The 13,096-nt window shown below is 51.3% G+C and overlaps 1 protein-coding gene across 5 annotated transcripts; it reads right to left on the bottom strand.

The window, feature by feature from the left end:
- Positions 1–81: 81 nt before the first annotated feature.
- Yju2b (YJU2 splicing factor homolog B) lies at positions 82–11,575 on the bottom strand. 5 transcript variants are annotated; one of them, XM_006255252.5, is made up of 10 exons: positions 11,423–11,574; positions 7,695–7,918; positions 6,165–6,218; positions 5,722–5,804; positions 4,654–4,709; positions 3,503–3,563; positions 2,350–2,492; positions 2,101–2,273; positions 907–1,045; positions 82–724 (listed from the first exon to the last, which is right to left on the bottom strand). In XM_006255252.5, exons 2-10 carry the CDS (start codon positions 7,695–7,697, stop codon positions 279–281), a joined length of 1,158 nt encoding a protein of 385 aa, XP_006255314.1. In that variant the 5' UTR covers positions 7,698–7,918; positions 11,423–11,574; the 3' UTR covers positions 82–278. The 5 variants fall into 5 exon arrangements, with proteins under 5 accessions (XP_006255314.1, XP_063134037.1, XP_006255315.1 ...); XM_063277967.1 differs by having other exon boundaries at positions 10,492–11,424; NM_001037644.1 differs by lacking the exon at positions 11,423–11,574 and having other exon boundaries at positions 97–724; positions 7,695–7,912.
- Positions 11,576–13,096: the final 1,521 nt, after the last annotated feature.

The raw sequence follows: 13,096 nt of genomic DNA, 5'->3' as shown, positions 1-13,096 counted from the left end.
GGACCACACTGCTGTCACAACGGTGCTACAGTAGCATTGCTTAGCTGGGTGGAAGTGACAGCTGGGCAGCTACTAGGTGAGTTTAGTACCACAAGGCAGGGACAGAGAACTTTAATGTTCAGGTATCAAGGGTTACATCAAGGCACAGACATCCTCACCAAAACCAAATAAATAATAATCTGTATAGGAAGATAAGTTTATGGCTGGGCTGGCAGCAATGCAGCCAGTCCCTAGGGTCTGGACAAGTCATGGCTTTTAGTCCTGGAGTTCTGACTCCCTTACTCACTCTCTGAGTCAGAGTAGTCAGCCACCAGGGAGGCGTTGGGGGTGTTGGGGTGCAGCAGGTCCTCCTGGGAGGAACCTAGGGGTAAGGCTTGATCACTACAGTTTCTCTTAGATTCTAGTGTCTTGCTGGTTCTGGGTGCCTCTGCTGTCCCTTGAAGTGTCTTGCTGTCTGGGGTGGTTCCGGGTGGTCCTCTTGGTTCTTCTGACAAGGAGTTGTCCGCTGTACACTGGGGACTTTCTGGAGCTTCTCGAGACTTTCTCCTCACTATGCCCAGGTCCCCCGGTGCCCCTGCGCTGCCGGTGGGTGGTCTGCGGCCCCGGCACAGCTTCTTCAGGACAGTGCTAGCTTTGCTGCTGCTAGTGCTGGGTCCCTGGGCTGAGGGGAACCATGATCGGTGGATGATCTCTGTCCGCTTCATTCTCTGTTTGTCCTCATAAGCTGTAGGGAAGAGGGAGTGCTATACACGGGCCAGGGCTCGGGCAGAATAGGCACAGAGCATACCCCTGGCCTTGAGCTTTCTTCACACCAGTGTAAAGTACATGGCCCACCAGGGATCAAGTGCCTCCAAACCCTGCAACCTCTGCTTCCCATGAACCCCCCAGCCCAGAGCCAGCACTCACAGTCCAGGGTGTGCAACCTTAGCAGGGCAGCCAGCCTGCGGTCATCCTCCGACTCTGGCACAAGAGGGATGGCTAGGTTGGCCTTCGCCTGCAGGGCCTGGTCCTTCTCTTCCTCCTCCTGCATGGCTTTCTTTTTCTCCTATGGGTGGGTGTGGCACACAGGCAGGAACATCAGAACCCCACCTCCTTGAGACTCAGCGGCTTCAATCCAGCCACTGGGTCAGTTTCTCCCTTGACACTGAAGCAAGGGAAGGGCCCATACAGAATCTGTGATACAAAAGTGGTCCCATATATAGAGGCTCTGAACATCAGAGTCCTGCATTCATGACAAAAAGATGGCCATGTGCCACAAGGCTACACTTTGATCAGTGATGGGCTGCAGGTATGACCTACTAGATAAATCATATCGAACTCATATCGAACCTGATAAAAACGTGTGCTAGCCCATGCCTGTGACCCCAGGCAGGGATGAGAATTTAAGACCATACTTAAGCCCGAGACATACTGATGATTCTGGGGTCCTAGAATTTTTCCTACCCTTTTATTTTGGGGGTGGGAGGGCAAGGTCTCCCTCTGTAACCTAGACAGATCTGGAACTTGAAGTAGTTCCCCTGCCTCAGCTTCCTGAGTGTTGTGGTTAGAAGCACCGGGCCCAGCATTCTGTTTTTGAGGTTAGTCTCCTACTCCTGGGCTTGGGTGATTCTCCCATTCCAGTTCCGAGTAGCTGGAACCACAGGGAGACAGCGTTGAAACTGGCTCCCTGCTTCTGTTGAAACTTAGTTCCCTCTGTGACAGCTTTGGGGAGGCAACTTTGTGAGGGCTCTTCCTGGTTTACAAAGGAGCCTTAGGGAGCCTGTGCGTCCTACCTGCCCCTTAGACCAGCAGGAAGTTGTGAGGAGTGAGATTGGGCACTCTGTACATAGTCAATCTGTAGGAGTGTCACTGCTAGACTTCCAGCTTGCACAACAGGACAGAATATAATTTTAGAGTAGACTTCACAGCCTGTGGTGTGTTTGTTATGGTAGCAGGAAGAGATTTGGGCAGGGCGCGACTCTTGTGCAGCACACAGGGATTACAGGGTCAGCCAGCAAGTGCCCAGCTTGCAGGTGGGATGTGGGGACACAGGGGACACAGGTCTGAACCATGGTCTCCCAGCTCGGAGTCTGTGTTGCTTCCCCGTGGGACTTCCCTCACCCGGAAGTGCCTCCGTAGCATGCTATTCAGAGCAAAGTCATCCTTCCAGGCATTCTGTGCCTCCTGGATGTGGCTGAGGGTGGGAAGGGCCTTCTTTAGCGTGCTGCGGTCAGCCTCACCATGCTCTAGGCGGAACATGGCATCTGTCTCCAGTTTCTCTTTCTTCTCATGCTCTGTAAGGACCACATAAGCATGACTCTGGGGAAGCAGCTGAGGGTCGTGTGGGGTGAGCGAGCAGATGGTGCTCACCTGTGGTCAGCACCTGCTCATTGTCTTCCATATCCCAACGCTCCTCCTTGCGACTGGCACCACTCACGATGACATAGTCACAGTTGGCAGGGTCTGTTTGCATCTCGATGTAGTTGACACAGAGGTGGCATTTCATCCGGAACCTGGAGTGGAACTGGAGTTAGGATGCTGTGGCCCTATCCTGAGAACTACTGCCCACTTCTTTTGGGGTACCACACCCTTCAAGAAGTCACTGAGTCCCAACCCAGCTCAGATCTGGGCAAACCCTGATGAAGATGCACAGGCGTGCATACAGAGGGAGCAACCAAGAGGCCGAAGGTGGGGCTGGAGGTTCAGAGTGCAGGGCCCGCTCTCCATGCTCATGTTGGCTCTCACCCCAACTGTTAGAAACGTCAGTGCGAGCCAGCACTCCGCAGACTACACAGTAGGACCCTACCTCCACCTACAGCCCACCACCCAGACATGACAGCCGGCTTTCGTTCATTTGCTCATCCCTTACCTATTTACCCATCCACCAGCCCATCTACTCAGCTATCCATCAATTCATTCATCCACGTCTGTCTACCCATCCATCTGCCTACCAAGCTATCCATGCAGCCTGCCCATTGGTTCGTCTATGTATCCGTCTTCAGATCCATCCACCTACCCATCCTCTACTTGTTTACTCTCCTACCTATCTAGTCACCCACTTAGGTATCCTCACACCCACCCACTCCTCCCCTCTCCCCTCCATTGGCTCTTCTGTGCCAGACTGGGTGCCAACAGTTGGGAAAGCTGCTAGTAAGATAATCTGCTCTGGGAGGGGCTGCTGTGCCTAAGAACGCACCAGCAAGAAGAGCTACCTCACAAGAGGCGAGAGCTTCAGAAAAGGGCCCTTTGAGGGCAGTGTGGGGACAGCACAGGGATGGAGCCATTCAGCTTGTGTGTAGAGGGAGCAGAGGTTACAAGGCTTGAAGCGCAGTGAGAGAGCCTGACCTTTTACTGGAGAAGGTGGGAGCCATGAAGTGCTGGAGGAGGGCGACAGACCGGCTGGACAGCTCTACACAGGAAGGCTCTAGAGGAAGATGCTGAGATCCTTCCCTTTCAAGACTCCTGTATGGACCCTGTAGCCCGAAGCCATGCCTATCCCTAAAGTGCCACCAGAGGCTCCTACCTGTAGATCGGAGTCGTGTAGTAATTGCCAACCTTCTTCTTTTCTGCATTGTAGCGCACACCTGAGAGGGCGGGGAGAGAGAGAGGCTGGGTCCAAGGCACCTCTACAGCTTTTCTTTGGCTGGGAGGCAGACAGGATAATTTGCTGCCTGGCAGGGCAGGTGCCCTGGATGGGCACAGAAACTCGCAGTAGGAAAGAATGAACTTTGGGAGGCACTGGAGTACATGGCTATAGACAGTGTGGACTGAAAAGAAGGTCCTGTCCAATCCTGCTTCCACTGACTCCCAACTGCGTGTGCCTAAGCAGGGTGCCTTATTCCTCTGGGCCTCTGTTTCCCATCTTGTCAAGAGAGAGAGAAACGAGGGTAAAATGTCGATGGAGAGCTGGGTGTGGGTTATGTCTGTGACCTCAGAACTTGGGAGGCAGAGGCAGAGCCAGATGGAGTTTGAGGCCAACCTTGATGACACAGCCAGAGCCTGTCTCAGTAAATAAACACATACTACCTGAGTGAATAAACTCAGCTTTCATTATTCTTTTCAAAGATATCTGATTTTTCCTGGGAGGAAAACCAGTCCTGTCTTCTGACTGAGTCGCAGAGCTTGACTGGAAAGAACTGAGCCTGGGTGCTGCCCATGGCAGGACCTCCCTGTCTTCCTCTCCGCCTGCTGCTTTAGCTTTGGCTAAAGATGGCCATGAGGCACCTGCGGAGGTTCAGCTCCCTCCGTTTCCAATCTTAGGAACAGGACCCAGGGGCTTAAACACTCCCCAGGCTTGGTCTCTGTTCCGACAGTGCACATCCTTAGGTAGTCTGCGGGTCACTCACCTTCCTCACAGCCTCATCCTTTCCTCCCCCAGCCACCTTGTCTCCCAGCACTGTGCTCCTAGATTGTCATCGTCTTTCCTGCAGTCTAGCTAGCCCTGAGGCAGGACCCTGCCCTGCCCTTGCCCAGGATCTGGACCTCAGGGCCTAGCTTTCTCATTGCTCTCTGGTTTGGGTACCTGCCACCTTCTGATTTGTCAGAAGGTGGGGTTGACAACATCTCCAGTGTCTCATAACACCTGGCACAGAGGGGGCTGAAGGGGTGGGCAAGGCAGGTGGGGAGGGCGACGCTCACCCATGCTCACCCATTGCGGCGCTCACCCACGCTCACCCATGCCGATGTGGTTCTTACAGCCGTCACACCAGATGTTGTATGGCATTTCAAATCTAAACAAAGACAAGGACTTTTAATTGTTGTTGTTTTTCTTCTTCTTTTTTCTTTTTTTTCGGAGCTGGGGACCGAACCCAGGGCCTTGCGCTTGCTAGGCAAGCGCTCTACCACTGAGCTAAATCCCCAACCTGTTGTTTTTTTTCTTTAAATGTTTTGTTCTTGCATTTATTTATTGATTTAACCATTGTGTGTGGTGGTCAGAAGACGACCTTCATGAGTTGGTTTTATCCTTCTATTCTGCGGGTGTGGGGACCGAATTCAGGTTATCTGGCTTGACCACAAATGCCTTTACCCACTGAGTCACTGCTCCCCACACCCCTTTTTTCTTAAGATGTATTCTGGCTGTGTTACCTAGTCTATTCCTGAACTCTTGGACTCAAGTAATCCTCCTGCCTCAGGCCACATAGTCCTTGGTAGGCAGATGTGTACACCTGTGCAGGCCCTGGCTGGCCACTCTTTCTTCTGTGCTCATTTCCTTATGCATCACTCTCTGGCTTGTCCTACCCAGACAGAGTCTGGTCCCAGGCCTGGAGTCAGGGTCTGACCACACAACTAATAGGAAAGAAGGTTCAAGGGTGTCAGGTCTTGTCTTGGCCTTAAGACCCCTGGCACTTCTTCTTTTGGAGCCATAATATAGCTGGTCTGCTGGAAGAGAGACCCACTGTGGAGCAGTCTACCCATACAGGCCAAGGCCCCATAGGACTTGTCTTCTGCCTCCAAGCACTCATCAATAAAGGAAGAAGGCCTAGTCTCCCTTCCAAGCCCAGAAGAGACGCCCAGCCTTGTTATCAATAAAAATGCTTATTGTTCTCTCATACAGCAATAGCTGACTGATTGTTCTCTCATACAGCAATAGCTGACTGATTGTTCTCTCACACAGTGATGGCTGACTGATGCACTGTCTATCAGCTTCATGGAATTATAACCTTGCAGCATTGGGTCAGTCAATTAGGGGATATGAGATCGATGCAAAGTGGAGGTCTTGGGAGAAGGGGAGAAGTTTCTTACCGGATAATAAGGATGCCTTGTGAGAGCTTCCGAGCCCGTTCTCGAAGTGGGTGGCTGTTGTGGTATCGGTTGAGAGAGCCATGCTGTGTAGAAAGGGTAAGTGAAGGAGAGCGGGCTAAGCTGGGTAGCTTGTTCCCTTGCTGTTCCTACGCTGGGGGACAATGCCTCCTAAGTAGGAGGGGCTTCATTCTTACACCCTACAAGCAACATGGGAGGTGTGGAGGTACACAGCTTGGGGCCAGGGACAGAGTTGTCCTTGGTATCTGAAGGAAGCAGTTCCAGGAGCCCCCAGGGACACCAGCATCTTTAGGAATGCTTTATATGTAATGGCATGGTAATTGGGTAGAGTCTGCACACATTCTCCAGGGAGGGGCCTGCGAGTCTTCTCTAGGTGACTTGTCACACTTGGTCCCTAAGCTGTGGGGCTGTGGGGAGATGCTCACCTTTTCGGGGTTGAAGTCCGGAGGGTAGTACTTGTTCTGGCCTTTCCTTTCCCCCTGAAAGCAGAGGGAAAAAGTTGGAGAAGGCCATGCAGGGCCTACGCACCCCATATCCAGGTTACCATGTCCTCCTCCGGGGTCTAGACCAACAAGTGTGGTCTTTATCCCTCATCAAGAAAATGTCCCTTTGCAAGAGACAGAGACCACACGGAAAGCCACAACCGATCCATACGCAGGGTTGTGCAGCAGCTGCCCAACTGCAACGCCCCCCCTCCCCCCAACTCTGGCACAGTGACCACTGTGGGAGAGGAGGCAGGAGATTGATTATGAGGTCCAGAGGACTTTGCTGTGAGACTATGTCTCTTAGAGGCATTACAAGCCATACCTGTGAAGGCTCTCCCACATGACTGCCCAAACATGAGGTGAACAAGAACACCAACCAACATGTTAAAGAGGACAGGGTGAAGACCATGAGGCCTCTACCCTATACATAGAACCACAGGCAACTGAGGAAATCTGGGAGCAGGTGAGGCTGCTCTCCCCAAAGAGAAACACACCAACGGGTTCCCAGTGCCAAATGTCATCCCTAAAAACACACACACGAGCGACAGTGTTTGCACTCAACAGGTTATATTTGGAAATGTGTCCATAAACACACATGCAAGAACAACCAATGACAGAAGAGGCCGTGAGTCTCAAGGAGAGCAGGGAGGGCAGACGGGAGAGTTTGGACGCTCACGGCAGGCAGGCTCAGCTGGAAGCAGCAGTGTTGCTGTCAGGGGTGGTGAGGCAGAAGCGGCTGCTTAGGGCTGATGGTGTCTGCCAGCCTAAGGACCTGAATTTAAACCTGGGGACCACAGGGTGGAAGAGGAACCAATTCCTCCAAGCTGACTACCACATGCACGCACACCTGTTCTACAATAAACAAAAGCATAATTATCTATTTTTAAAAGTTATTGATTAGCTTAGCTGTACAGGGCCTCCTTTTCAGAGGATGAGTTTCCTAGAGCTAAACTGAAGAAGAAAGTGGGCAGGGACACACACATTTCATAGTGGCTAGTGTAAGGCTGGGCTAAGGCAGGGCTGGGGTAAGGCAGGGCTGGGGTAAGGAAGGCTGGGGTAAGGCAGGGCTGGGGTAAGGAAGGCTGGGGTAAGGCAGGGCTGGGGTAAGGAAGGCTGGGGTAAGGCAGGGTTGGAATGTGGCTCAGTGGCAGAGCTCCTGTCTGGAACTTGCAAGGCCCTGGCTTCCATCCCCCACTCTGAAGCAGGGAGGCATAATCCTGCATTTGGATATGGATCTCTGAGGAAGAAGGACTAGGAGTTTAAGATCATCCTTAGCTAAATAGCATAAGGAAGGAAGGGAAAGGGCAGGAGGGGAGCAAGATCTTCACAGAGAGGTGACTGGGGGTGGGGTGTTCCAGTTCCCAGCGAAGCTCTGCAACCACCATATATGACAACCAATAATGACCACTCAAGGGCCTGGGATGGGCAGGGCTGCCAGGAGGAGTGCAGACCTGGGAATCCTCTACTCACCATCTTGGGAACTGCCTGTAGGGTCTTACTAGCAAGGCTCCAACTGTGAAATCAGCCTGGCGAGCACATGCAGTGAGGAGTGCCCTTTGGAGGCTGCGGGGGCTGCGGAGGCTGTGAAGATGGGGCTCTGTGGCCTGGATCTTCTGGTTCTTGGAGTTCACAGGAGTTCTGAGTTGCAACCTGACGCTGAGCCTCCACAGAGTGCAGGGGTAGCCAAGGAGAGCCTGGAGGGAGGGAGGGAGGGAGGGAGGGAGGGAGGGAGGGAGGGAGGGAGGGAGGCAGGCAGACAGACAGACAGGTAAGAGAGCCATGTGACTCCAGACTCTACACTGAGGTGTCCGAGTACAATTGGTATCTGTCCTAGCCCTTCCCTCAATTCCTACCGCCTGTCCTGCTCCTGCTGCAGAAGCTGCAAAGGGCTCCTTTTAAATGTACACTTTATAACGTGAATTTCTCTGTGTGTGTATGGCATGTGAAGCACATGGAGGTCAGAGGACAACGTGTAGGAGTCAGTTCTCTCCTTTCCTCATGTGAGCCTTTCACTATACTCAGGCTGTAGGCTTAGTGGAAAGCCACTGAGCCATCTCACCTGCCCAGTACTCACATATACTCACTGGCGCAGTACTCACATATACTCAGTACTTATATATACTCACTGGCCCAGTACTCACATATACTCAGTACTTACATATACTCACCAGCCCAGTACTCACATATACTCAGTACTTACATATACTCACTGACCCAGTACTCACATATGCTCAGTACTTATATAAACTCACCAGTCCAGTACTCACATATTCTCAGTACTCACATATACTCAGTACTTACATATACTCACAAACCTAGTACTCACATATACGCAGTGTAACCATGCCCCGGCCTCCTAGAAGCTCCCATCTAGTTTACAATCAAATCTACAGGCTTTTCTGCCTCCCAGACCTTGCTCTCTGAGGAAGTCTCTTACCCCTCTCCTCTCTTGCTCTGTTCTGGACAAGCTGAGTCCCTGGCTGTCTGTAGAGGCCAGGCAAGCAGACTGCTCCTGAACCACTGAGATGGACTCAGAACCTCACAAAGGCTAAGTCAGTACTCTCCCACTAAGCTCCACTTCTCTGACCCTCACTGGAGGATTCCAGGCAGGGGTCCTAGCACTGAGCTATAGCTTATGCCCAAGACGTACTGTGCTAGCTTCAGTTGGGTCACATCTCACTGCTGTGTGGGTAACTGTTAACTTCAAACCCAGGGCAAATGGCTGAGGCACCTAGTTAATATATCAAGTCAGACCTGGCCACCTGGTCCTCCCAGCACCCCTCAGTCCCTACAGATTAAGGGGTATGGTTGGTATATCCTGTCCCCTAAACTTTCTAACCCAGGGGTTGGGCTACCCTCCTCCCAGAGGCATATGCATGCATATATATATATATATATATATATATATATATATATATAAATTTATGCGCCAGACATCTGGGTTTCTGTATCTTTGCCCTCCTGGGTGCTGCACCTGATTCCCCCTGTCCTCTTCTCTCCTCACATGGTCCAGCTCAGTCCGGCCATGTTCTCTCTAGACTCTCCCAGACCCAGACGGCTCTGCCTCTGCTCTCCTTTTATCTACAATAGACTTTCTGCTCCACTTAGAAGCAGTCATGACCTTTCTTTTCCTTTTTATTTTTTATTCAATGACCACTGAGGACTCACACAGCACCAGAGCCTGACATTGGCATTGTGTCGGGTAAAGTCTCAAATGCAAATTGAGATGCCAGAATCCAGAAACTGCATTTAAGATTTTCCCCTCTCTTCCCAACTGCCTTGACAATGTTTTTATTTTTGTTTTTTGTTTGTTTCTGGTTTGAGACAGGGTTTCTTTATGTAGCCTTGGCTGCCCCTGAGCTGCCTGCTTCTGCCTGCTAAATGCTAGGAGGCCACTACCTCCATGGGGGAAGTTTTTTAAGAGAAATTTATTTTTAAATAGTGTGTGATTGTGCCCAGAGTCTAGGAGAGGACGTCCGACTCCCTGGGGCTGGGACTATAGACAGTTGTTGAGTCACCTGACATGGGGTCTGGGAACTGAACTCAGATATTTCAGAAAAGCAGTATGTGCTCTTAACTACTGAGCCATCTTTCCACCCTTAAATTAAGAAAAAAAGAAATCACTGTGTGTGTGTGTGTGTGTGTGTGTGTGTGTGTGTGTGTGTGTGTACAAGTGTGACTGTGTCAGTGTGTGCAGGTCAGAGGAGGAGTGGGAGTCAGTTCTCTCCTCTCCTCATGTTGGGGATAGAACGCAGGTAGTCAGGCTTGGTAGGCATACCTACTGAGCCATCTCAGTGTGCCCTCTCCCAGATACTTATGATGTCCAAGTACTTAAATACCCAGTCAGGTTGGGGGGCACAGCTGCCTGAGTTTAAATTCAAGCTCCATCTCTTACCAGCTGGGGACCTGGGTCTGACTTTCCTCGAGTGCCCGCTCATTACCTGTCAGAAGAGAATGCATTCCAGGGAGTGATGGTACATATCTTTAATCTCAGCACTTGTGTGTGTGTGTGTGTGTGTGTGTGTGTGTGTGTGTGTGTGAATGAGTGTGCTCTATGCTGAGAGATGGGAGGGCAGCTATAGTCACAGCAGAACCAGGAGGGTACACACTGAGTTTGAGGCCAATCTGGTCCACACAGCAAGATCCAGAACCACACAGGGAGACCCTGTCTCAAAAAGCAAAAACAAACCAAACAAAAACGAAACGGAGGGAGAAGCGGTCTGTGCCTGGGGTCTGCTTTACAATGTTTAACATGTTTGAGGCATACCCTTCGATGTAGCCCAGGCTGGCCCAGGACTCCAGATCCTCCAGCCCCAGCTTAAGCTTAAATGGCTCCACAGCCAGGTTTCATACAGACTGCTCAGGTGGATAGATGCACAGGGGGTTCTTCAGTGCCAAGGGTCACTCCTGACCTCATTTGCCACAGCAAACTACAGCTTGGGCATCAATCTCTCTGCTGCTTCCTAGCTGCCTGACTGTGGGTCAGCAGCTACCTGATTCCTACTTTCCCCATTTGGGAAAATTTTTTCTAAAGGATTCAGTCAGTGAGGATGCCATTGGGCGTCATCACAGGGCTTAAGTATTGAGAAGAGCAGGCATGGGACAAAGAACAGTGACAATTCCAGCTTTCTCCTACCTACTACCAACTATAAAAATTATTTTTGTTATGTTTATGTGTGTGCACAGGTGCCCGGAAAGGGTAGAGGGTTGGATTCTCTGGAGATACAGACAGCTGTGAGCTCTGGAAACTGAACCCTGGTCTTCTGCTAGAGCAGTTCAAGCTCTTAACCACAGAGCCACCTCGCTAGCCCCCTTACAAATTACATTTATTTGTTTTGTGTGTGTTTGCGGAGGGTGCAACGAAGTGGGAGTGTAGGTCAGAGAACAGCCTATAAGAATTGATTCTTTGACCATCCTCAGGGGTCGAGCTCATGTCGTGAAGTTTGGCCGCAAGCGCCACTACCAGCTAAACCACCTCGCCGGCCCCAAAGCTACTGTTCCCAAGCACCATGTTTCAACTCAGGCTAGGAGGGCTCATTTTCTCCATAAGACGCCTAGAGGCGCCATTGGCCGAAAACGGCGGCTGGGTCCTGGGAACCCGCTCGAGGCCGCAGGTCTCCCGTGGCAGGCCAAGGGGTGGGATTGGGGACCTGCCACCCCCCGTCGCCGTCGCGGACCGGTCCGCACCCCGTACCTACCTGCCCTCTTCCTGACGTCACGCCTCCACCAGCCCGGAAGCACACCCGGAGCCTGGAACCCGCGGATCGCCCGCCTCTGCGGCCCGAAGGCGCCTGCGCGAGCCGGAGCGAGGCACTTTCGTCATCTTGATTGGCTGAGACTCTTGCAGGCCGACCAATTCAGACCTGTCTAGCCGGGGAAAGCCCCGCCCACCAGGCGGGGCCCAATCTGAGATGGCTACCTGGTCCCTCCCTCCCGGAAGTTCTACTTCGCCTCCGCCCAGCCCTGGCGGCTGAGTTTTGGAAAGGAGCTGATTCGTTAATTTTAAGCTTTGATTTGACTGACTTTTGAGACCTGGTTTCTTGTATCCCAGTTTGGCTCTGGATCTCATCATATTGCTGAAGATGACTCTGCATTTCTGACTCGCCTTGTGATTTCCAAGTAGTGGGATTACCAATGTGCTATACAGCACCCGCTGTTTACTTAGGGTTTTAAAAAAAGATTATGTTTGTGGTCAGGCGTGGTGGCCAACGCCTTTAATCCCAACACTCTGGAGGCAGAGGCAGGGAGTCTACATAATCAAAGGCCTGTCAGGAGTACACTGTCTCAAAAAATACATATATGTGTGTGGGTGATTGCTAGGGTGCTACAAAGGTGAAGGTATGAGGGTAGGAGAGTTAGAGGAATATTTGTAGGCCTCTGGGCATGTATGTGGTGCACATACATATATGCAGCCAAAACACACGTTCAGGTAAAATAAATCTTAGATGTAGAAAGCAAAGCTGGGCAATGGTGACACATGCCTTTAATCGCAGCACTAGGGAGGCAGAGGCAGGCGGATCTCTGAATCTACAGAGTGAGTTCCAGGACAGCCAGGGCTACAGAGAAACCCTGACTGAAAAAAATACGCACCCCAAAACCCCTGCCTACACCACAAAAGCAGAAAGCAGAAAAAAGAGGTTTAGTCAATGTTCGCACTTTAGAGAGAGGGACAGAGATTTGGGGAAGGAACAACCTAAGTTCTGGTGTGAGATCAAGGTTTAAAGGTATAAGGATCTGCACATCTAAGCCCTCCTGGTCAAGGTGTGGTCCCGCCCACCATTGACCCACCATCATCTGGGCTTCAGTCTCATCTGTAAGGTGGTCTGCAAAACCGTTAGAACTGTGTGAAATCTCTTGCCCCTCTGGTTGGTGCCTTTCTTTTGCCCATTGTGAGAGTCCTGTGGAAATTCCCATTTCTTTGGAGTCCATGATTTTAATAGTCTGATAGATTGAGAGATGCAGGAGTCTCTCTAGATATCCTCATTTCTGTCAGGAACAGGGGAGATTCTCAAAGGTCCCTGAGTTCAGCTGTATAGAAAGTCAACGACCAGGTGAGGGGACTGACAGACAGTGTGATCAGAGATTCTGGCCTTCTCCTTGTGAGTAACCCTGACGCACACTCCTGTTCACAACCTGTGTAGGAAGTTGTTTGCTTACCAGGTCAGACTTCAGTGCAGTGGGTACTTAAGGTCTATTGTGGGTTCTCTTTCAAGGGTGAGTAAATGTCTATGTACTGTATCCTTCCAGGAAGACTCTGTGACATCACTTGACAGTGAGAGAGGAGGGAACCAGATACCAAGATGACTTGGGAGAAGTGAGTTAGCCAGGCATGCAACTGATGCTGAGCCGCCTGAGGGGGGCATTAGAGAAGG

Source organism: Rattus norvegicus, chromosome 19 (genome assembly GCF_036323735.1).
Source record: "Rattus norvegicus strain BN/NHsdMcwi chromosome 19, GRCr8, whole genome shotgun sequence".
Lineage (NCBI taxonomy): Eukaryota > Metazoa > Chordata > Mammalia > Rodentia > Muridae > Rattus > Rattus norvegicus.
This window is presented reverse-complemented; position numbering and strand designations above follow the sequence as displayed.

What these genes read in the sequence shown, in the direction of transcription:
- Yju2b (XM_006255252.5), bottom strand. An exon ending in TACACGACTCCGATCTACAG is followed by an intron (nt 2,493 to 3,502) that starts GTAGGAGCCTCT and finishes GTTCCACTCCAG; the next exon opens with GTTCCGGATGAAATGCCACC. An exon ending in TGCTACGGAGGCACTTCCGG is followed by an intron (nt 1,046 to 2,100) that starts GTGAGGGAAGTC and finishes ACCCACCCATAG; the next exon opens with GAGAAAAAGAAAGCCATGCA.